Here is a 24183-nt window from a genome sequence, read left to right on the forward strand (position 1 = left end):
GAGCCAGCACTGATTTAATATTTCTAGGACAGCCCCCCACCCCCCAACTGGTGCCCTCCAGTTGTGCTGACTACAGGTCCCATCAGCCCCAGGAGGGTGCACCATGCTGGCTGGGGATGATTGGACATGGCCTAAGAGGGCACCAGGTTGGGGAAGACTGGTCTAGGAGTTAGGGTGGCCATGTGTCCGACATTACATCAGCCTCTATTGGAAGGTCTGGCCATCAGAAGGAAGATCTGGGCCTTGAAGTTGCCCATCAACAGTTTTGTGGTTTTTTTTTCAGCAGAGATCGCAACACTACCTTTCGAAGGGCAGTAGTAATGGCCCCTTCTCTCAAAGACGCATTGTGAAGAAATTCCTGTGTATAACTATTGTTGTTCTGTCATGTTTACTTTGTGTAGACTCTGGGAGGCAACCATGTATCTGAGTAGGCCTGAGGCCTTCTTTTGTTATGGTCAAAGTCCTGTGTAGTAGTTGCTCAGCAACATTCTGAAGCGGAAGAGAGAGACAGTCACTTTGAACAATCTTAGATGGGGCCTGGAGCAGGTAAGTTAAAGTCTGATTATCCGGGGATTCTAGCTAGGTGGAAAAGAGCAGCTGGGGAATGACTGTTAAGGTATGACAGTTGACAGTTAAGAGTTACCCTAGATAGCAAATCGAGCAGCCGGCTGCCCAGGTCCCCCGGCGACCGTCTTCTGCACTATGGTGAGATTATCGTATTTCTATTGAAATTATAGGCATTATTGCTAAATCTGCATCTCTCCATAATATAAATCAGCATATGCCAACCTGTGTCCTTTTTCGGGGTGCTGCCTTTCCATTTTTGGAACGTTGTGTAAGTAGCCACCCTACATGTTACATGGGAGAGCCAGGATTTGTTTTCTTCTTTTATAGCAGCTATGGGGGGGGGGGGGATTTGGATGTAGGCCACAGTGGGGGGGAGGGGAGGGTCTAACCGTTCCCCTTCCTACATCACAGTCCCAATTTGAAATTGTAATTATAAGCCTTGTGAATTACACACCGAAAGGCAGGATGAAATGGGTGCAATGATGTTATTTCCCCTATTTAAAAAAAATGGGGGGGGGAATCTATGAAATGAAAAAGGGGTTGTTCACTGAGAGAAAAAAGAGAGCAATCCTTTACTAGGCTGTGCTCCTTCCAGTGCCCCATCAGCTCTTGTCAGCAGGATGGAAGTCAGGAGAGAGGTAGGGCTTATTGTATTTTTCTTTGCGGATGGGGAAAAAATCACTCCCTCCTATTCCTGGCAATGGTAGGGAAACATTTAGATGCACTCTTGAGTGCATCTTAATGTTTCCCAGAGAGTGAGAAACTGAGATGGCTTAGGATGGGGGTTGAGAGGGTTTGGATCCTCCAACACTCCCTCCCTGCCACCCCCCGAACAACCCCAGAATGCTTGGTTTCTTCCCTCTAGGAGGTCAGAGTTCCAATCTCATTGAGCAGTCATGGGCAACATGCATCCCATGGGCCATATGTGGCCCCCTCAGCTCCCCCCCTCCAGTGTGGCCCCCCAAAATTGGGGAGAATCCCATGTAAAAAATATAAATTTTTGCAAACAAAATGGTGCCTGGAGTCATAAGCTTCTTTGAAAGCTAGTGTTGATCCTTTTGGTCCTCCATACCACCTGCAGAAGCCATTTTGTGTTCTTTAATTTTTGTGTGTTTAATTTAAGGCTGTACCACCCTGATACAATGCAGAAGCCACTTAGTGGCTTCGGAGATGGACCCGATTCAATTTTGGCTGATTTGGGAGGCTCCCAACCCGACTCAGCCCTGAACCCGAAGCGGGATTTGGATGGCCAAATCCCACTTCACCCCCCCTATGCCCCTACCTTGCTACCACCTCCTCCACCACCACTGCCTTCTCCTCCTCTGCCATTACCTTTTCCACCGCCATCATCGCCACCACCAGGTCCTGAGAATGTATTCTCGTTTTACCTGGCTTCCTCAAACATTCACAACAGGTTTGGTTTTTTTTTTAAGAAAAAGAAAATATAAATCATCATATCTAACCATAAAAAGCATTGCATCAAACCTAAAAAGAAAGCAGGGAGGGAAAGGAACAACAATTTACAGTAAGGGTCAGACATGACAATCAGTGTGTATCCTCTAGGAATCAAATGGGCGACCATAGACTCATAGGCTGGATCCACTCCCAAATGCAATATTATTTAGCCTCTCAGTGGCTCTACCAGAATTTTAATCAAGTTGTGGTTAAAAAGAAAAAAGTGGTACCCTCCCTGCCTTTGTGATATTATATTATTAGGTATTTCTATATTATATTTATATTTCCATGTGCTGCTTTCTGTCTGTGGGGCTCAAGGCATTGCCAGGTAGAACGAGAATACATTGATTAAATTTATGAAGCCCTTAAAATGATGTCGTGATTTTATTTAAAAAAAAATATATTAGGAAATGGCAAATCTCACTGGAATTGTTGGATCAGGAGATTTTGAAGTGATGGAACTACTAATGTTTGACTCAAATTGCACGCACCAATGCCCTGTGCCTTGTTTCAGTGATGGATATATTTATAACCCTAATAGGTGGATAAATGCGGTTATCCACGAAGACAGCAATTGCTATCAGGTGCTACTCCATTCCCTCTGGTGTAAATTCTAAAACTGAAGCTGACTTCCCTGATGTGGATCACATTTGGAAGTGGCTTCCCGTGGCTCCATTTTTTCATTAAAATAAATTGCACAGGCATCTCAGTGACTGCACAGGTCATATCAGATCTTTTGCACTGAGGAAGGCCCCAGGTGGCCCAAATATTGTCTGCCTCACCAAGTTAATGAAGATCAAAGCAAAGTCATATCTGAATTTTATTTTATTTCCTTTTTGGCTGGGGGAGATTTTTTCCCAATTTTTTCCCATTCATTGAAATTGTTTTGGAGAGAGTCTACTGCATATTTTGGGGGCACTGAAATTAAAGTTGGTTTGGAATTATAAATCTGGATTCCATGTTAGCAGCCAATACTAAAGGTTGCTTTGGGGTTTTGCAGGGAGAGGACATTACATGGCAGAAAATAGGTGCAAAATCATTTTCTGTATCTATTATTGACTGTCCTCATTCCTGTGTCCATAATACATGAGCAAATATTGTTTCTAGATGATAAAAAAAAATGCAACTAGCTGCCTGAACAATCTGCAGATTGCAACACTCTAGAAGTGCTATACAGTTAATATGTCTGTTATGCTATTAGGGCAGCCGAGCTGTGTTTGCCACAGAAGAAATGCTGAACATGACACCACAGACAATCCCAAATCCTTTACAAATGGGCTTGCATAACACACATTTGAATTCACCATAATAACTCATTACATTTTCAGATGCACCCCATGAATTACAGGTGTACAGATTATCCCCAAGAGAATGTGATGTCATGTTCCCCAGCCTTAGTCCATCATCTGGCTCTGAAGAGAACTTGGAGGCAGGAGTCTCCCTCCATTAAACTGACCCCTGATGTGCCAAGGCCTTCCAGGTCAGAATACATGCCTCTACCTGACTGCTCAGGCACAGAGGAGACTCCCTCATTACAGCCTTCACCATCCCCATAGGAGTCAGCTGCTACAAAATCAGGCAGTGGTCCTTTAAGAAGCAAACTGCTTTCCCAAGGGGGTGGAGCTAACTGTAGGTCTATAGCTCCTGGCCTTTATAAGGCTTCAGAAAGCCTTTGGCTGTTGCTGAGTTAACAGCTCTGGTTAACTGAGTCTCAGCTAACTTGGCACTGTTTAACGTTCTGAATGACCTTGCTTGGTCTAATCTTGCCTTGCTATTCAGCAGACCTGACCTGATGCAATGGGACTTGATCTGACCTGACTGGATGGGACTGCACTGGACTTGATGTAAACTCACATGAGACTTGACTCTGCTTCCTTGTATATGCCCTGCCTTGCTGGGTGCTTTGAACTGAGTTGGATTCTTGACACACACAAAAAAAGGTTGCCCACTTCCCACATTATTTGATCCTGCAGCCACTTCAATCCCCTAATCGATTTCTCCTCCCTTCAACTACCTTGATGACCAGCATTACCAGAGCTGACCTGGCTGATAATCTGTTTGGATGAGTATGCTGTCATGCTGTGTTACCAGTTCCTTTGATGTGGAAATCTGTGCACAGGGCAGGCACCTGGGTGTGGTTTGGCAGAATTGTGTTGTAAACTGAAAATATCTGGTGAGCCCCTCCATACCTAATGTTAGCCTTAGCCTAAATAAAGAAGAAATTGCTTGATTGTCCTACAAGGGAGTGAGTGCAAAGCAAGGGTAGGCAGTTTAAATTCACCCCCCTGCAAATCTAGAATCACTCTCTGACTGGGAGTACCAAAGGTGTGTGGATAGTGTCATTACATAGATGTAGTCACTAGGTGGCACTGGACTTTGTTGTAACTGGGTGGAGTCGAGCATGTTCTGTTGCTGTCCATGCTGGAGAGAGAAGATTAACTTGATGTCTAGGTTTCTGGCTGGTGTGTCCTCTAGGCCTTCCGTGACAGAAAGGATAAAGTGTGTGTGCGCAGGGGTGAGGTGGGGGTATCTAATCCACACAAGGGAACTTGAGTATATATCCCCTCTTCCCATTTTGTTTCCTAATAGACTCTAGCAATACCACTCCCAGAAGGCCAATTTATAGTGTACATTGATCCCTGAGGTGGTTTATGTATAGGTCAGGGGTGTTGAGCCTCTTCACCCTGAAGGATGAATTCTGTTTCAGGTAAGATCTCGGGGGCCACATTCCAGTGGGGGCAGTGCCAAGGGCAAAAGGGGCATGGCCCCAAATGCCAGCATATTTTAGCTTGAAGCTCTTCCTGCCAGTAGCTAAGCCTTAGGAGAGGCATTTCAACCTTTTAAAACTGCACAAAGACCAGGCATCCACCAAACGATTGGTGTTTGGGGGAAAGGGGGAGGGACCAGGAGAATAGCCATGGCCATCTGGGGGCCCCTGGAGAGTTAGATTGGAATTTGGCTCCCAGGCCTGAGGTTCTGCACGCTGGGTATAGATCCACAGCCGCCCCCACCCATTTCCAAATGGGGTAGTATCTGAAGTGGCCAACACATGAAAATTCATGCAAACATTGGAGAACATAGAGAACTATTCGTGATTAGTAGCTGGATGGAGCCTCCATGTTCAGAGGCAGTATGGCTCTGAATGCGAAATGCTGGGGACAAATAACAGGAAGGGCTGTTCACTTCCCAGAGACATTTCCTTTGCCATAGTATGGCAAAGAAAATGCTGGACTAGATGAATCCTTGTATGGATCCAGCAGGATTCTTATCAAATCCAGTTGTGGAGGGCTTGTCTCTGAGGTCATACCTTTGGAGATTTTTAGGGTGGGGGTCAGCAACCAGCAGCCCATGGGCTGGATGCCGCCCAGAGTGCCTCCCCAACTTACCCATGCCACCTCCTTGGCCCACCCCCTCCTGCAGTCAGCCTTGAAAAAAGCCTTCTATTTGGAGCCAGGAGCTGAGCCAAGCTAACTGCTGCATGGGGAGAATCTTTGTGTGTGTGAACGGAGGGAGTCCATGGATAGACATGTGTGAATGGGAGGAGTATGTAGCTTTGGCCCTGCCACTTCGAGCCATGACTTGGCCCACTTTGGGCCTTGGCCCTGCCCACAACTGCCATGTGTTGCCCAGAATGTTACCAATGAGTGAATGCAGCACTTGGAGTGAAATAAAGATTCCTCACATCTGACTTAGCAAATAGTTCAGAAAATAACCTTCTCTTATGAAACTGAGATGGTAAGCTCAGTCCACAGGTCTTTACCATTTTGAAAATACATGACTCAAGGAACCACTGCCCAGGTAAAACATTGCCCAGATCAACCAAACTCCAGCTGTGAAAAGATCCTCAAAAACATTCAGCAATTATCTGCTCTCCACCACTCCTAGCCAACCTCCAAATTGTTCATGAGATCCCTTTCCCTCAATCCATATTTACAAGCTCATCCCTCAGGTTCTGTGTTCATTAATCTGGAATACCTAACACACCAGGATTCTATGCTCCACCTTAAAATCTGAGTCAAAATCTCCATTCTCCTCCTAAGCTTGCAGTGAAAAGGAGTGGGGGGAAATCCACCTGTTTCTCTGTCTATAAACAGCTTGATTGTGGGTATGACTGGGGATTCCAAGCAATTTGTGAGGGTAACCAATCCATGTCAACTGCTTTTCAGTATGTGCCCTCAGACTCACCTGTCCCCAGCCAGGCAAGCCCTAATTCTTTGGGGGATGTTCAAAACATTGCCCCTTCCTATTACACTAAGGTCCCTTTGCCCAACTTCTCTCCTTAACAATCATTAAAACGAATTGGAGTTACAGCTCTGCACACTCTAGGGAGGTTGCAGTGTGCTACTTCTTAACTCTTGTTAGCCACCCTTTTGAATTTTGGTCAGCTTGGTTAAAGAATGGTAAACTGGTAGATTTCTTCCACACTTTCAGTGTGTGCTTATATGGCTGCTGCTTATACAGATTTGAGACTGTGATTTTTGTGTGATTCATGAAACATAAATAAATACATACATCTGGGAATAAAGAACAGTGTGTGTGTGTGTGTGTGTGTGTGTGGAGAGAGAGAGTGTTCCTGCGTATTCTTAAGAACATGTAGGGCACAATCCTGTGCATGTAGGACTCTTTGCTATTGAAACAGGTCCCAGCACGGCTGGCTGGGGAATACTGGGAATTGTGTGTGTGGGGGGGGGTCTGTTGAAACATGCATAGGATTGTGCCCTTAATAGTCATTAAAGTGGGATTCTTCTCTCTCCTCTTTCAAAGCCACACTTGAGAGGAATTCCTGGCAGTGGCACACTTGGCAATCTACCATTCCCAGGATTCTTTGGGACAACTACTTCTGCACTTTTTTAAAAAAAGTATTTTGTGCCATTCATTCTGGCTATTGGGAGGGACAAGCAACTTCCCAGGCTTCTGAAGCCCCACTCCTGAACTCTACAAAATGTATTCAGCCTGCTGTCTAGCTTCTGAGGTACCAGCAGGCAAATGCTAAGGTGAAATGCCTCCCATTTCCCAGGTGGCAAAAGTGTGGTGCCATTTCTAAGTTTTCCAGAAGTTACAAGACAGTGCCTGACATTCTTCTTTTCAAAAATGCTTATCAGACTGGTACTACCTCATGATAGAGCAACATTCCAAGCAGGTTCTGCAGAGGAGATGATGGCCACCCACCTACTGATACTTTGCTGTCTCTCTGAAATAAGTCCCCAATTTTGGGCAGGGTTGGCATCAAGGCAAGAACATCAGAAGGCCCATCAGAAGGCAATTTGTCCAGGGCTCTTTCAAACCTGGACCATGCCCTGGTTTGGGGGCATGCTTGTTTGTGTTTGTTCTCTCTCTCTCTCTCTCTCTCCCCCCACTCTGGTGTGTGTATGTTTAAAAAAATTCAAGTCAATTGTTCTTTGTGGAACCAGATTCTACCCTCTTGCAGAATCACAGCATGGACCCAAAATTATAAAATAAAGCATTCAAATTATGAAGTCTGACCACTCATATGAAGGTCAATTGTGTAGCAAAATGTGTTTCTGTCCCCACCACAGACCACTACTTAGAGACCACAAGTGAGTTCTGAAAATACATGGGTTTGCTACTCGCAACTGAGTCCCAGCGAAAAACAAGGCTGGCAGCAACCAGTTAAATATTGTTGGGTTGATAATAATCTGATTTTAAAATCGATTCATTGTCATTTGATTACATTTGCATAAATCAGGACAGTGCCAAAGCCACTAATAGGAAAAAGAAAACACCCCACAACAGCAGTAGGGGGGAGAGGCCATAACTCAGTGGTAAAGCACCTGCTTTGCATGCAGGAGGTCTTGGATTTGATCTTTAGGAGCTCCAGATAGGGCTGGAAAAACTCCTGCCTAAAGTCTGGGGAGCCACTGCCATTCAGTGTCAACAATACTGGGCTAGGTGGACCAATGGTCTGAATCACTATAAAGGCAGATGCCTATATTCCTAGTAAAAAAATAATAATACAAATTGAAACATCAGATCAGTTTGTGAGTGGCACATAACTGATACGATCACACTGGACACAGGCTGTAATCCTATGCACAAGTGGGACATGTATCCATGGAAACATCCACAGGATTACACGTAATTTGCACTGGTGTGCCCTGTATATGAGGAATCCATAGTAATAGTACCAGATAGTAGGAAAACGTCTGGATCATTTTTAATTTCATAAAGGCCTGCTCCACTCTAATAGCCATCATCACTCATGTGTTTGTGTGAACATGTGTACCACTGAAATGCTATATCTGCTCTCTATTGACTGAATTTTTCAGCAATGCTACGTCACGAGGACTGCTTAATTTTCTTGAATGACCCATGGAAATGGCTGGCCCATCAACTCAGACACTTGTCCGGAGCGTGACTGGAGTTTCAGGTTTTTTGAAAAAGACAACTAATTGAGGTGCAGTTTTGCACTGGTCATAGCAAAAAGCCACTTCCTGTACACCGGGCCTCACCACATCTTTAGTTTAGAAGCCCTAAGGCAAACCAGGCTTCTGTGTCAATTATAGAAAAATCAATGAAGATACTATTCGGGGCTCCTTTTCGCCATTCAGTACGGATGATATCCTTCAGTTTCTAGCAGTGATTCATTTACTTCCACCCTCTCTTGGGAGCTACTGACATCCTGCTATCTTTAAACTTTAAGAGTCTAAAGAATGTGCAGCAAAAAAAAAAAAAAAACCAACCTGCCTTTTGTTTCCTTCTGGAACATGTCCCGATGCAAAGGACATTCGCCTTGACTTAAACAGTTACTTTGGTGGACCACTTCACACATTACATGGTGTGGGGTTTTTTTAAGTGCTCAGTTTAGTTTGCTTGTTTTAAAAACCATGTGTGCCTTCAGAGGTATCATGCAACTGTGGCTTACTTCAAACCAACAATATATGAAGAGGTAAAATTATTCCTGGGCTGTCTTATTTCAGATGGGGGATTGCATGACTGCATTCTCCTTCATGTTACGAGAAATCCCTGCACACAATTAGCCCTTCCTGCTGATGGATGGCTTCTATTAGCAGAATGGGGAGGGGGTGTTTCCGCCCTGCCTTCTGCACCTCCCTCTCCCTCAAAACCTGCTGTGAAGTGTTGTAGGAAGCTCCAGAGCTGGTGAAGGTGGGACGGGGCGGGGGGAGGAAAGGAAGGGAAAGTCCTATTGCATGAGTGGAAATCAGATCACACAAGATTGGATTTCACCCATAGAAAGCTATCAGTGAAAAGTATCTAGCTAGCTTTTGCCTTGATGTACTACTTTAATCCTTACTTGTAATCTGAGATTAGGGCTAGCTCTTGGCATGAGAGGACCCTTGGCATATGCCCCCTAGTATCTGCCCCCCACAATGTCTCCCCTCCTCAATGGCCATACCCATCAGAACCTCTCGGCATGAGAGGACCCTTGGCATATGCCCCCTAGTATCTGCCCCCCACAATGTCTCCCCTCCTCAGTGGCCATACCCAGCAGAACCTCTCTAGCAGACCTACCCAGTGGTATCCACCCTTCCATTCAGCACTGAACAGCCCTCATTTAAATCTAATGAAATGCCCTGAGCCACCCAACATACCATCACTCCAGGGCATTATTGGAAATTTCACATGGCAGCTCAGAGCTGCCACTGAAGGGCCCAGGGCAGGTATCAGTTCCTGTAGGTCCTGCCAGAGTGTGTGAGATTGATGCAAACAGCAGCCCTGTCTGAGATTGTGGCATTTAAGGGGCATCTCTACACCATCTTAAAATCCTGCATTTAAAACTAGGCTTTTTGCTTCCATTTTAAATGCAGGATCACAACGACTTCCTTCGTGCTTTCTTTCCCCCTCCTTCTCCCCATATCTGAGTCTTCCATTATCTCTCATTGATCTAGCTCCTCTTCTTGCCGCTTTTCCTCTTTTCATGGAGGGAACTCATGCAGAACACAACGGGGTAATTTGATAGCTCATGATCTGCGATCTATTTAAAAACAGAACAAAGGGCATTTAGTGCAGGAGATGCCTCGGAGGGTCACGGTGTCATGTAAAGAGCCCACGCAAACTTCCATGAAGGAGCACTCTCAATCACAGGATAAAAGCTCTGTGTGAAGAAAGCCAAGCACCGTTTGACCAGTTACCACCTCCCTCATGAGTGAACTAGGCCTGAGGTAAACATGTACATATATCACACAACTACCTCAGTCAGTGAGTCAAGATTGGCTGCAGTTCCCTTTCCGTGCATACTTGGATTAAAGCCAAGTGCTGCTCATACATTTTCTTCTTGTTTTGCTTATTTAAAAATATCCTTACAACAGCCCTGTAAGGTAGAGCATTTTTGTTTCCATATTGCAAATGGGATGCTGAGGCTGAAAGATAACAGCTTACCTAAGGCCGCCTCCTGAGTTCACGGCAGAGGCAAATACCACCACCACCAGCACCGTGACTAAATATGGGGCAATTCAGCACTAACCCCCTAGCAGCTAGAGCCAGCGGAGGCTGGGGGCTCTGATTTCAGTGAGTCCATGCTATCCAAAGTGCTGGACCCTATCGTCAAAACAGATTCAGCACCTTGGATAGAGTTCTGGCACATTCTGACTGAAAGCCCGAATGGATTCATGGCCCCACCGAAGTCAGAGCCACCAGCCTCCACTGGCTAGTGCTGGACCTAGGGGGCGGAATTCCAGGATCCCACAGCCATGCCCCACCCCAATGGCCACCCAGAGATTGGCAGCAACAAACAGGTCTGGAGTCACCACCTGGGCGGGCGTGGGCATACCAGGACCCTCTACAGCTGATGCTGCTCACCACAGCAGTGTTTCTTCTTATTCTTTAGAGCATTTTATTGTCAGGGGGGTGGTAGGCTGTGCATGTACATGCTTACAGATGCTCATTTTATTATTTTTACTTTAAAACATATATTATCCTTTTCTACAACAAAATGGGGTGCATTCCCAAGTCAAGGTGTTTAAGCATCAGGGCAGCAGAAGCAAACTCCATTTTATTCCTGCAGTCATGATGGTGCTGTGATTTGTTGTTGTTCAGTCGTTAAGTTGTGTCCGACCCTTCGTGACCCCATGGACCATAGCACGCCAGGCCTTCCTGTCCTCCGCTCTCTCCCGGAGTGTGCTCAAGTTCAAATTCATTGCATCGGTGATGCTATCTAGCCATCTCATCCTCTGCCGTCCCCTTCTCCTTTTGCCTTCAATCTTTCCCGCCCGGCATCAGGGTCTTTTCCAGGGAGTTTTCTCTTCGCATTAGGTGGCCAAAATATTGGAGCTTCAGCTTCAGTGTCTGTCCTTCCAGTGAGCAGTCAGGGTTGATTTCCTTTAGGATGGACTGATTTGACCTCCTTGCAGTCCAGGGGACTCATAAGGGTCTTCTCCAACACCACAGTTCGAAAGCATCAATTCTTCGGCGCTCAGCCTTCTTTATAGTCCAGCTCTCACAGCCATACATTACTACTGGGAAAAACATAGCTTTGATTAGATGGACCTTTGTCGGCAAGATGATATCTCTGCTTCTTACTATGCTGTCTAGGTTTGCCATACCTTTCCTCCCAAGGAGCATCTTTTAATTTCATGGCTACAGTCACTGTCTGCGGTGATCTTGGAGCCCAAGAAAATAAAATCTGTCACGGCTTCCATTTCTTCCCCTTCTATATGCCAGGAAGTGATGGGGCCAGATGCCATGATCTTCGTTTTTTTAATGTTGAGTTTCAAACCAGCATTTGCACTCTCCACTTTCACCCTCAACAAGAGGCTCTTTAGATCCTCTTTGCTTTCTGCCATTAGGGTGGTATTGTCTGCATATCGGAGGTTGTTGATAATTCTCCTGGCAATCTTAATTCCGACCTGTGATTCATCGAACCCGGCATTTCTCATGATGTACTCTGCATATAAGTTAAATAAGCAGGGTGACAATATGCAGCCTTGTTGTACTCCTTTCCCAATTTTGAACCACTCGGTTGTTCCATGTCTGGTTCTTACTGTTGCTTCTTGTCCCTCGTACAGGTTTCTCAGGAGACAGGTAAGGTGGTCTGGTACTCCCATCTCTTTCAGAATTTGCCAGTCGTCAATGAAGCAGAAATAGACATTTTTTTCTGGAATTCTCTTGCTTTCTCCATGATCCAGCAAATGTTGGTGATCTGATCTCTAGCTCCTTTGCCTCTTCGAAACCCCACTTGTACTTCCGGTAGTTCTCGGTTCACATACTGCTGAAGCCTAGCTTGTAGGATTTTGAGCATCACCTTGCTGGCATGTGAAATGAGCACAATTGTACGGTAGTTTGAACACTCTTTGGCATTTCCCTTCTTTGGAATTGGAATGTAAACTGACCTTTTCCAGTCTTGTGGCCACTGTTGAGTGTTCCAGATTTGTTGGCATATTGAGTGCAGCACTTTAACAGCATCATCTTTTAGGATGTTAAATAGCTCAGCTGGAATACTGTCATGTCCGCTAGCTTTGTTGTTAGTAATGCTTCCTAAGGCCCACTTGACTTCACTCTCTAGGATGTCCGCTCAGGTTCAGTGATCACACTGTCATGACTATCAGGGACATTAAGAATTTTCCTGTATAGTTCTTCTGTGTATTCTTGCCACTTCTTCTTAATCTCATCTGCTTCTGTTAGGTCCCTGCCTTCTTTGTCCTTTATCATGCCTGTCTTTGCACAAAACTTTCCCTTGATATCTCCGATTTTCTTGAAAAGATCTCTAGTCTTTCCCATTCCATTGTTTTCCTCGATTTTTTTGCATTGTTCATTTAAGAAGGCCTTCTTGTCTCTCCTTGCTATTCTCTGGAACTCTGCATTCAGTTGGATATATCTTCCCCTTTCTCCTTTGTTTTTCCCTTCCCTTCTTTCCTCAGCTACTTGTAAAGCCTCCTCAGACAGCCACTTTGCTTTTTTGCATTTCTTCTTCTTTGGGATGGATTGAGTTGCTGCCTCCTGAACAATGTTACAGACCTCCGTCCATAGTTCCTCAGGCACTCTGTCTATCAGGTCTAATCCCTTAAATCTATTCCTCACCTCCACTGTATATTCATAAGGGATATGATTTAGGTCATACCTGAATGGTTTCGTGGTTTTCCCTATGTTCTTCAATTGAAGCCGAAATTTTGCAACAAGAAGCTCATGGTCTGAGCCACAGTCAGCTCCAGGTCTTGTTTTTACTGACTGTATAGAGCTTCTCCATCTTTGGCTGCAAAGGACATAATCAATCTGATTTCGATATTGACCGTCTGGTGATGTCCATGTGTAGAGTCGCCTCTTGTGCTGTTGGAAAAGAGTGTTTACTATGATCAGCGTGTTCTCTTGGCAAAACTCTATTAGCCTTTGTCCTGCTTCATTTTGTATACCAAGGCCATGCTTGCCTGTTATCCCGGTGATTTCTTGACTTCCTACTTTAGCATTCCAATCCAATCCCTATGATGAAAAGGACATCTTTTTTTGGTGTTAGTTCTAGAAGGTGTTGTAGGTCTTCATAGAACCGATCAACCTCAGCTTCTTCGGCCTCAGTGGTTGGGGCATAGACTTGAATTACTGTGATGTTGAATGGTTTGCCTTGGATACGTACTGAGATCATTCTATCGTTTTTGAGATTGTACCCTAGTACTGCTTTTCCCACCCTTTAATTGACTGTGAGTGCTACTCCATTTCTTCTAAGGGATTCTTGCCCACAGTAGTAGATATGATGGTCACCTGAATTAAATTCACCCATACTTGTCCATTTTAGTTCGTTGATTCCCAAGATGTCTATGTTCAATCCTGCCATTTCATGTTTGACCACCTCCAGTTTACCTTGATTCATTGATCTGAAATTCCAGGTTCCTAAACAATATTGTTCTTTACAGCATCGGATTTTCTTTTCACCACCAGACACATCCACAGCTGAGTGTTCTTTTGGCTTTGGCCCATCCACTTCACTCTTTCTGGCGCTACTTGGAAATACCCTCTGCTCTTCCCCAGTAGTATATTGGACACCTTCCAACCTGAGGGGCTCATCTTCCAGCATCATATCTTTTAGCCACGTGATACGTTCCATGGGGTTTTCTTGGCAAGAACACTGGAGTGGGTTGCCATTTCCTTCTCCAGTGGACCACATTTTGTCAGAACTCTCCACCGTGACCTATCCGTTTTGGGTGGCCCTGCACAGCATAGCTTATGGCTTCACTGAGTTACGCAAGCCCCTTCGCCACAACAAGGCAGTGATCCATGAAGGGGCACTGTGATTTAAGTGAGTTTAAAATGATAAACTGCACATGCTCAGAGTATTCCTACATTCACTTACTATGTTTCTATACCACCCAACAGCCAAAGCTCTCTGGCCAGTTGACAAAATAAACTACATAAACTACATAATATAATGTACAAAAATGTAACAGTTTTAACCAATCAACACAAATCCCAAGACTTATTAAAAAAACAAAAACACTTATCGTATGCTGTGAAATACCTGGGATTAGAGGACTTGGTGCCAAAAAGATGGCCTGGGATGTGCATTCCATAATTGGAAAGCCACCACTGAGAAGGCCCTCTCCCTTGCTGCTGTCCTTTGAGCCTCCCTCAGAGGAGGGCCTCAGAGGATGGGCATGGTATACAGATAGGTTCATACCAAGAGAGTATTTGTTTTCTTTTATCAGGGTTGGCAAAAAAAAAATTTCCTCTGTAGAACAATTGTAGAAGCAATTATAAAGCAGGGAGTGGGGCATGGGGAGGGAGAGGAGAAATGCTAGTTGTTTGCTTCATAACTGATGGCCATCGAAAGGGGAGTCCCTATAAGACCATTAAGTCCAGGGGCTAAACCTACAAAGTTGCACCACTGTCCCAGCCAAGCTGATTAGGGAAGCAATAAAATGAGCTGATTCTGAAAATAGTCAGCTTTCAGTAGGAAAGGTTCCCCTTAAACACCCTACTTTGCTTGTCCATGTGTTGCTGCAATTGCAATTTTAAAGTGTATAAAATTGACTACAACAAGTTCTTTACAACTTTTTTTTTACAACTTTTTTGACTACATCAGTCGAGCATCAGTAATATCCAGGGATACCCTTCTTTATGAAGCAAAGGCTAACTCTGAAAGAAAATCGCATTCCATTTGTTGTGGACTACCATCCTGCTGCCCCTAATTACCACAAGATAATTAAAGATAGTTACGCTGTTATATCTTATTGTGCTTGTTTAATGGAAGCCATTACTTCTCCACCATGCATCACATTCAGAAAACCACACAATCTGCGTACATGGTTAGTTAAAGCTGCACTTAAACAAGATATTTGCAACCCAGGGTCATACCATGGTAAATCAACGCATTGCATTACCTGCAGTTACCTCCAAGAAACCACTTTTTTCAGGAGCACAATTACTAAAAAAACCTACCGCATTAGGCAATCGTTAACATGCACTTCTGCTAATGTGGTTTATTTAACTGAATATAAAAAAAAGTATGCTGTATGCAATACATAGGGAAAACTACAATGGACCTAAGAACAAGATTCCATAACCACAAATCTGCAATTCTTACCCAAAAAAACTGGAGCAGCCTGTTGCAAGACATTTCAACTGTCCTGAACATGGTCTTCCAGATTTACAGTTGGATCCAATAGAACAAACAAAAGACAGTGACGTGCTTGACAAAAGGGAAAAATTCTGGATTTATAGACTCAGTACTCTTAGTCCAGATGGCCTTAATCTGGAGGACAATTTGTAAGCATTACACCAATCATACCTTTGTGTTTTTTTCCTACTGAACTTTCATCTCCAGGCATTCCAAACTGCCACTCCTGATACCCAGTTAATAGCACAGCTACTGATGAGGGTGGAAGCAGAAATGTTTAGCTTAAAATATATTTGTTAGTCTTTCTATCTTTCAGAGAGAGAGAGATTGAGAGAGAGAGAGAGAGAGAGAGAGAGAGATTTATTACAAATCAGGTCTGAAAGTGTATGTGAGCCAACATAGAAAACACTGGAATGCAACATTTTAACAACTATGATGTCCCGTGGATTCCCTCTAAAAATTGACTGAACCAAGGATAACAATTACAGAGTGAATAGCTCACGTGGAAGCAAACTAACTAGTGTCTCTCTCTGTCTGTTGTCATATGTCCTTGAAAAGATTGTCCTCCAATGTTCAAACCATCACAGCAAATTTGAACATTCTGGCCATGTCCTGCTCTTGGTGGCTCTACAAGACAATTCACATAACATCAGAAGCCACTTACAGCCAATCTTGTCTGGGAAGCTGGTCTACAGGTAGTCAAGAAAGGAAGTGTGAGAGCAATATGAGTGCCAGAGTTCCAGAGCGCACTGAAACCAACAGTTTTGCTAATACCTCAGCTAGGCCCGCATTCTTCCTCCTTGCCATATAACTTGAATATGGGTGGAAACATGCGCCGTCCGTGTTTTATTGCCCCATTCCCTCATTGGGCCTTCAGTCTGTGGGGAAAGCCTATGCAGGTATGGGCTATCGTGCACAAGGAAGCACTGTACGCAAGGCAGTAGACAAGAGATGGATCAATTAAAGCTACTTTGGCAGAACCACAAATACTATGTCAAGTCTTTTCATGTTTTCTACTTGGCTTGTGATAAGCCGCATTGGATTCATTCATAACTTTCACTTGAACTCCCAGCAACTGTACCTATGAAAAGGTGCTGGGGGAAGGAAAAAAAACCTCCTTACAAAGGTAATTGAAGGCATTTTTGTGGTTCTTGTTGTAAACCAGACTGTTGTTCCTATTCATGGGGAAAGGAGGCTTTTTTCAATATAAAAAAAATCAAAGTGGCCCCTATCAATCAATCATCAATCGATCCATTGAACAACTGTATTGCCTTAGCCATAGGGCATAACTATCAGTCATACAAGGTCAAGGTCAAGGTGTCCCCAACCAGTCGTGTCCGACTCTAGGGTGCGGTGCTCATCCCCGTTTCTAAGCCGAAGAGCCAGCGCTGTCCGAAGACGCTTCCGTGGTCATGTGGCCGGCATGACTGAACACCGAGGTGCACGGAACGCTGTTACCTTTCCCGCTGAGGCGGTACCTATTTATCTACTTGCAATTTCTTGCTTTTGAACTGCTAGGTTGGCAGGAGCTGGGACTAAAGACGGGAGCTCACTCCGTCACGCAGCACTCGGGTCTCGAACTGCTGACCTGCCGACCTTCCAGTCTGCAGTTCAGCGTCTTAACCACTAAGCCACTGCAGCCCCAATCATCAGTCATACACACATCAGTAACTATAAACAATACACAGAGATAATAAAAAATAGTGTATGCCATGTAAGAGTTCCACAGAACAGCCGCAACTTTGGCTTTTAAAAGACTTCTTTGAGCAGCTCCCACAAACAAAGGAACTTAAAAGTGTAGAGTCTTATCCATTCCGAAACAAAACAAAAAAATAATGCCTTTGATAAGTGGACCAATAAGAAATTCCTGATAAGAGATAACATCTCTTCCCTAGCAGGCTTCTATAGAGTGCAATAAAGGAGATAAAGGATAAACCCCACCACAGTGCTGCACCCAATACATACACAGCCCATATACAATTCAAGTGTTTCTGCATAAGCCTTCTAGGACTATTATTTTAATTGTCTGAAGGTCCAAGTGGCCCCTGTCAGTGCTCAGATCCAAGGTGAGCCTAGCAGATGCCTTCATTTGGCAATTGAAGTTCTAGCTGCTGTTGCTGCAAACATGGTCCAGCATTTTATGGACCACACACACCAGCTCCAACTGGCTGACAACTATAGCCTAAATTGGCTGCTCAAAGTGTATAGAAGTCATTGCTATGCATAAACTACCTGCTGTCATAAACAGCAGATTCTGCTCCTGCTCTCAGGTTTGCTTCTCCTTATTTATTTACTTATTACATTTCAATATATTGCATTTATTACATTTCTGAAATTCTCTGGGTGGCTCCTTCACCACAATGTCCCTGTCGCTGGGTTGGGTCCAGATTTACGTTGGATCAACTCAACTGTGCTGTCAGAAGTGGACTCCCATGTCCCCTCCGTCCCATTGTGGCCCTTCCTGAAAATCTACACAGAGAGTACAGAAACCCCACTGAATGGGGTGGTGGTGGAGATCCCCAAAAATTGTGTGGAGGGACCTTCCACAGGCAGAGCTCTTCCTGTTGTGGAAGGTCCCTTCCTCTTATGGGAGACAGATCCTGGAACCAGATTCCATTCTGGCTTACCTATGAATCCTTCAGTCCTGAAGGACTGAACACAAACCTCAATGCCAGATATCTTTTTCCCTCTCTCCTTTCTCCCTGAGGAATTCTAATCTTATTATGACTTTTCACATACCTATATGCTACAAACACATAGGGCTTCTTCACACAGAGCTTTTATCCTGCTATTGAGATTGCTCACTCACGGAAATTTGCGGACCCTTTAGATGACGCCATGAACCTCCAGGGCGTCTCCTGCACTAGATGACCTTTATTCCATTTTTAAATAGATCAGAAATAGAATCATAGAATCATAGAATAGTAGGGTTGGAAGGGGCCTACAAGGCCATCGAGTCCAACCCCCTGCTCAATGCAGGAATCCAAGTCAGAGCATCCCTGACAAATGGCTGTCCAGCCTCGTCTTGAAGGCCTCCAGTATGGGAGAGCCCACCACCTCCCCAGGGAATTGGTTCCATTGTCGTATTGCTCTTACAGTCAGGAAGTTTTTCCTGATGTTCAGCTGGAATCTGGCTTCCTGTAACTTGAGCCCATTATTCCGTGTCCTGCACTCTGGGGTGATCAAGAAGAGATCCTGGCCTTCTTCTCTGTGACAACCTTTCATAGAATCATAGAATCATAGAATAGTAGGGTTGGAAGGGGCCTACAAGGCCATCGAGTCCAACCCCCTGCTCAATGCAGGAATCCAAGTCAGAGCATCCCTGACAAATGGCTGTCCAGCCTCGTCTTGAAGGCCTCCAGTGTGGGAGAGCCCACCACCTCCCCAGGTAATTGGTTCCATTGCCGTATTGCTCTGACACTCAGGAAGTTTTTCCTGATGTTCAGTCGGAATCTGGCTTCCTGTAACTTGAGCCCATTATTCCGTGTCCTGCACTCTGGGATGATCAAGAAGAGATCCTGGCCTTCTTCTCTGTGACAACCTTTCAAGTACTTGAAGAGTGCTATCATATCTCCCCTCAGTCTTCTCTTCTCAAGGCTAAACATGCCCAGTTCTTTCTGTCTCTCTTCATAGGGCTTTGTTTCCAGTCCCCTGATCATCTTTGTTGCCCTCCTCTGAACCCTCTCCAGTTTGTCTGCATCCTTCTTAAAGTGTGGTGCCCAGAACTGGACACAGTACTCCAGATGAGGCCTAACCAGTGCTGAGTAGAGGGGAACTAGTACTTCCCGGGATTTGGAAGTGATGCTTCTATGAATGCAGCCCAAAAGAGCATTTGCCTTTTTTGCAGCCACATCACATTGTTGGCTCATATTCAGCTTGTGATCGACAACAATTCCAAGATCCTTCTCGCTTGTAGTGTGGTTGAGCCACGTATCCCCCATCTTGTAACTGTGCATTTGGTTTCTTTTTCCTAGGTGCAGAACTTGGCATTTGTCCCTATTAAATGTCATTCTGTTGTTTTCTGCCCAGCGCTCCAGTCTATCCAGATCACTTTGAATTTTGTTTCTGTCTTCCAAAGTATTAGCTATCCCTCCCAATTTTTTGTCGTCTGCAGATTTGATCAGCATTCCCTGCACCTCCTCCTCCAAGTCATTAATAAAAATGTTGAAGAGCACTGGGCCCAGGACTGAGCCCTGCGGTACCCCACTCATTACCTCTCCCCAGTTGGAGAAGGTCCCATTGATAAGCACTCTTTGAGTCCGATTCTGTAGCCAGCTGTGGATCCACCGGATCGTTGTTTCATCTAGCCCACTTTGAGCTAGTTTGCTCATCAGGATATCATGGGGCACTTTGTCAAAAGCTTTGCTGAAGTCGAGGTATATGATGTCTACAGCATTCCCACGGTCTACAAGGGAGGTGACTTGATCAAAAAATGAGATCAGATTTGTCTGGCAGGACTTGTTTTTGACAAATCCTCAAATAATGAGCTATCAAATTACAGTGCTTGTGTTCCATTTGAGTTCCCTCCATTAAAAGAGGAAACCCCATAAAAAGAGGAGCTCGACCAATTAAACATATGGAAGACTCAGATAAGGGGGAGAAGGAGGGGGAAAGGGGAGGGGGAAAAGGAAGCGCGTGTACAGGGAGTCAGTTGTGATGCTGCAGAAAGCCCCATTTTGAATGCAGGATTTTAGGCTGGGGTAGAGATGCTCATATTGGTTTTGGATCTGTTTCACTATCATGACTTCCCCCGAAGAATCCAAGGCACTGCAGTTTGGTGGAAGTGCTGCAAATTCTGCATTAGACAGGCCTAAGCCCACTCACAAAACTACAGGTAGAGGGACAGGGCTTATGCAGTGTCCACCTCCTGGCCCAATCAAGACATGAAATGGGCCAAGAGGGAGGACAGAAACTGGCCTGTATGTACTCAAGCAATGGTGGCTTGTCTCTTCCAAGGAAAACAGGCCTCACTGTTGAGAATGTTGAAAAGTCACGTTTAGTTGTATGTAAGCTACAGCAGGGGTTGGGAACCTCAGCTCTGGGGTCCCAATCTGGCCCTCTGGGGTTCCCCAGATGGCAATGCCCCTTTCCCCTGGACCCTCCCTCTTTCCTCCAGCCACCAATCATTGATGGTTTCCTGGCTTTTGTGCAGTTTTCCCCCATTCAAAATGGTTGAAATGCCTCTCCAAAGCTCTAATTACTGGCAGGAAGAGTTTTCAGCTACAAGATGCTGGCATTTTTTGCTGTTTTAGCCCCATACCTTTTACCATTGGCACTGCCCCCATTGCTCTCAGCTCCACCCACCACTGGAATGTGGCCATTGAGAACTTCTCCAAAATGGAATCCAGCCCTCGGGCTGAGTAAGGGTCCCCATCCCTGGGCTATAGGATGAACCTGGGCACCAAGACAAACTTTGACATACACCTTCTGGAATGCAAATATGGGATGTGGACTCTACTGGGAATTTGATTCGTCAGGAGTATTCCTTGAAATCTGACATCACATCATCACTGTTTTAACACATTGGGATGTGGAGTGCAAATATGGATGTGGAATGCCAGTATGGGATGCATATGGAGTGCCAATATGGGATGTGGAATGCAAATATGGGACGTGGAATGCAAATATGGATGTGGCATACAAATATGGTATGTGGAGTCCGGTGGGAATTTCTGAAATCTGACAGCACATCACTGTTTTAACACGTTCTGTTTGCAACCCTGAAAAGTGAAAAAATGTAAACCTGATTCCCAACCAAAAGGATCTTATTGATTTTAAAATTATGCATATGTTATGAGATAGATGACATTTTGTATGGCACACTGATGAGTCCAGCTTTTTGACCTCATTGGCAGACACTGATTGGCAGGGTTAGCAACAGAGTTATGAGCCAGAACTAACAAGATGAATCAGATTACATCCTGTATGCTGGACTGGGGATGATAGGTGTTGCTGGGGGGGGGGGAGTTAGGGCATGATTCAGTCACCTTGGTGAAGCTAAGCAGGTTTGGGTCTGAACAGTGCTTGGATGGAAGACCACCTAGAAATGCCATGTAAGCCACATTAAGTTCCATGATGGAAGGATGATGAAATACAAGTGCATTAAATAAATATATGACAACCCTGCAGTGTAGGCTAGTGTTATCCAGTCTCCTGGAGTGCAGGGTGGGGAGGGGTAGGAAAAGCATTTAGGGTTTCAGCAACAGGTGGAAAGTCATCATCCGGACACCAAGGGCAGTTCCAAATAGAGGGCTCCTAGCACTAACACTTGAAAGGTATTGTGTAGCTCTTCCCTCCCTCTCACCCACCCCTTTGTCTTAATGGATCTGGTCCTGTTTTGTGCTTCCATAGATGTCACTTACATAAGTTCTGTTGGGGAAGTATGGGAAAGGGTTTCCCTACCTTCCTCACAGGATGGGGAGATATAGTCAGGGGAAGGCCCTCCCTACCTTAAATTAGACCCTGAAGCTACCTGACAAAAGGCAAAGTGCATTGTGGAACTGGGGTGGAAGATTCAGATTGTTAGCTCTACCAGGTTCTGTTCGTAACACCTGGACTAAATGGGGTAAATAGAAAATGACTCTTAATTCAAGGGTGAGGATAATTCAGGAGGTTAATTCAGCTCAACGGATAAATTCAGTTTTGGAGAAGCTTTCAGGGCCACATTCCAGTGGTGGGAGGAGCCAAATGCAAAAGGGGTGTGGCCAAAAGAAATGGGGTGGAGCCAAAAATACCAGCCTGTTTTAGCTTAAAGCTCTTACTGTCATGAACTGAGCCATAGGAGAGGTATTTCCACTTCTGAGAAGGGGGGGGGGCAAAAAAAATCTGGGAAACCACCAAAAAATCAATGGTTGGAGGAAGAGGGTGTAGTGAGAGAGGACCAGACTGTGACTCCACAAGGGATGGTTTGGTCCCCAGGCCTGAGGTGCTCCAGCCCTGCTTTAAAAGATTACAGCTTGTGGTGGTACAACTGCTAAGCCTTGTGCCATTCCCCATCACTGTTGGCGCGTACTCATTTTTTGGACCTGCTCTGTCCTGTGGCAGCCACAAAGGTGGGGGGCTGTGCTCTCCGTAAAGTGCTCAGATCTCATTTGTCCTCTGCTCCAAACACTCAGCTCATGCCAGGTTTTAGGCGGGGTTTTTTATTTGTTTGTTTTTTCGGAGGGGGGGTCCATTTGGTCTGGAGCGTTTCCAATTTAGCCGGTGGCATTTTGGGCACGAAAAATGGCCCCATATCAGACCCAGGCTTGAGCAGCGGCAGAGCACATCCGTAGACAGAGGATCTCATTCCGTTGTGCTCCTGTGCCTGCCTTTGAATGGGATCCCTATTTAGGAAATAGGATCCGGAGCTTCCTACACAAAGGAAGCTGGCAGGACCAGGCAGCATTCTATAATTTCCGGCAGGTCCACTTTTTTTTTTACCCCCACCCCACCCCACCCCCAGCCACTGCCATTTCATGACTGCAGTTCATACCCTCCAGATAGATAGATAGATAGATAGATAATTTTAATTCTTCATTGTCCCAGCTCCCCTGTGTGTGCGTGTGTGTGCTCTGAATTAATCCTTTGGAGCCTGTGTGTGTTTTTCCCTCCCCCTCTTTAGCCACACCGCCACACACACAAGCACACACGCATACGGCTCCATCCCCGCTTTCTGGGTGTGTGTTAACTCCAATGTAGCTCTCACAGTCCAGGGTAGGGGTTTGTTTGTTTTTCTCATCCCCCCCCCCCTCTTTCCCGCCCCCAGGCATGCGAAGCTGCAAGATGGTCCGAGTGGTGAGTGTTCTGGGTCTAGTAATGCTCAGCGTGGCTCTGCTGATTTTGTCCTTCATCAGCTACGTCTCTCTGAAAAAAGATAATATCTTCACCACTCCAAAATACGCCAACACGGGGGTGCCCAGAATGTATATGTTCCACGCTGGATTTAGGTGAGTGCTTGCAATATATTCTTTCTTCCTCTTACAGGGAGGGAAGGGGCGGTGAGCCGGATAAAAGATATGCATGGTGGGGTGAAAGGGGGGCAAAGGGGAAGAGAGGGGAATGTCATTATTGAATCCACGCTCCGGGACTCCCCTCTCTTCTCTTTGCTTTTGTGCCAACAGTAAAACATCCCACCCCCCCGCGCCCCGTTTAAAATGCTTTGTGTGGAAATCGATCCGATCACGCAGATTTGAGCTTTTGCCTCAGTGGCCAGAGAGTGCCAGGGAGGTGGGTTGTGTTGGGGGGGGGGGAATGAGGGAAACTCCAGTTCCTGTAGAGAGAGAGATAATATGATGCTGGCGAGGATCATGGTGGCTCTTTGCCCGGTTCATGTATATTCCAGAGGAAGAGCTAATGGCGCAGGCGCCCTGTTCCTCTGAGGCTGGCGAAGGGGAGGAAAAGACTCCAGCGCGTCTCCCAGCCATTAGGGAAGAACATTTACGCAATCCTTCAACGTGCGAAGGAGCATCAGGCAGGGGAGGCTGGTGGCTCCGATGCCGGTGGGGCTGTGCATCCGCTCCGGGTTTCAGTCAGAACCAGTCAGAACTCTAAAGGAGCTATCCTGGTATAAGGGAAAGCTATGAAGGATCTCTGCTGGCTAAGCCACCCACCCTCTCTTCCTTTCTTCTTCGCTTTTTTTCTCTCCCTCGCCCTTTCCGCTT

General features: G+C 45.4%; 1 protein-coding gene across 1 annotated transcript in view; it reads left to right on the plus strand.

The window, feature by feature from the left end:
* The first annotated feature begins 451 nt into the window (after positions 1–451).
* ST8SIA3 (ST8 alpha-N-acetyl-neuraminide alpha-2,8-sialyltransferase 3) overlaps positions 452–24183 on the plus strand; it is a 60466-nt gene continuing 36734 nt past the window's right edge. The window contains exons 1-2 of the mRNA XM_084832032.1: positions 452–546; positions 23289–23469. Of these exons, the coding sequence (XP_084688158.1) occupies positions 531–546; positions 23289–23469 (197 nt within the window). The 5' untranslated portion in view covers positions 452–530. The remainder of the gene's footprint in view (positions 547–23288; positions 23470–24183) is intronic.

The sequence above is a fragment of the Heloderma suspectum genome, chromosome 2 (assembly GCF_057233095.1).
Source record: "Heloderma suspectum isolate Gila_16-S chromosome 2, 16-S_ref, whole genome shotgun sequence".
NCBI classification, from domain to species: Eukaryota; Metazoa; Chordata; class Lepidosauria; order Squamata; family Helodermatidae; genus Heloderma; species Heloderma suspectum.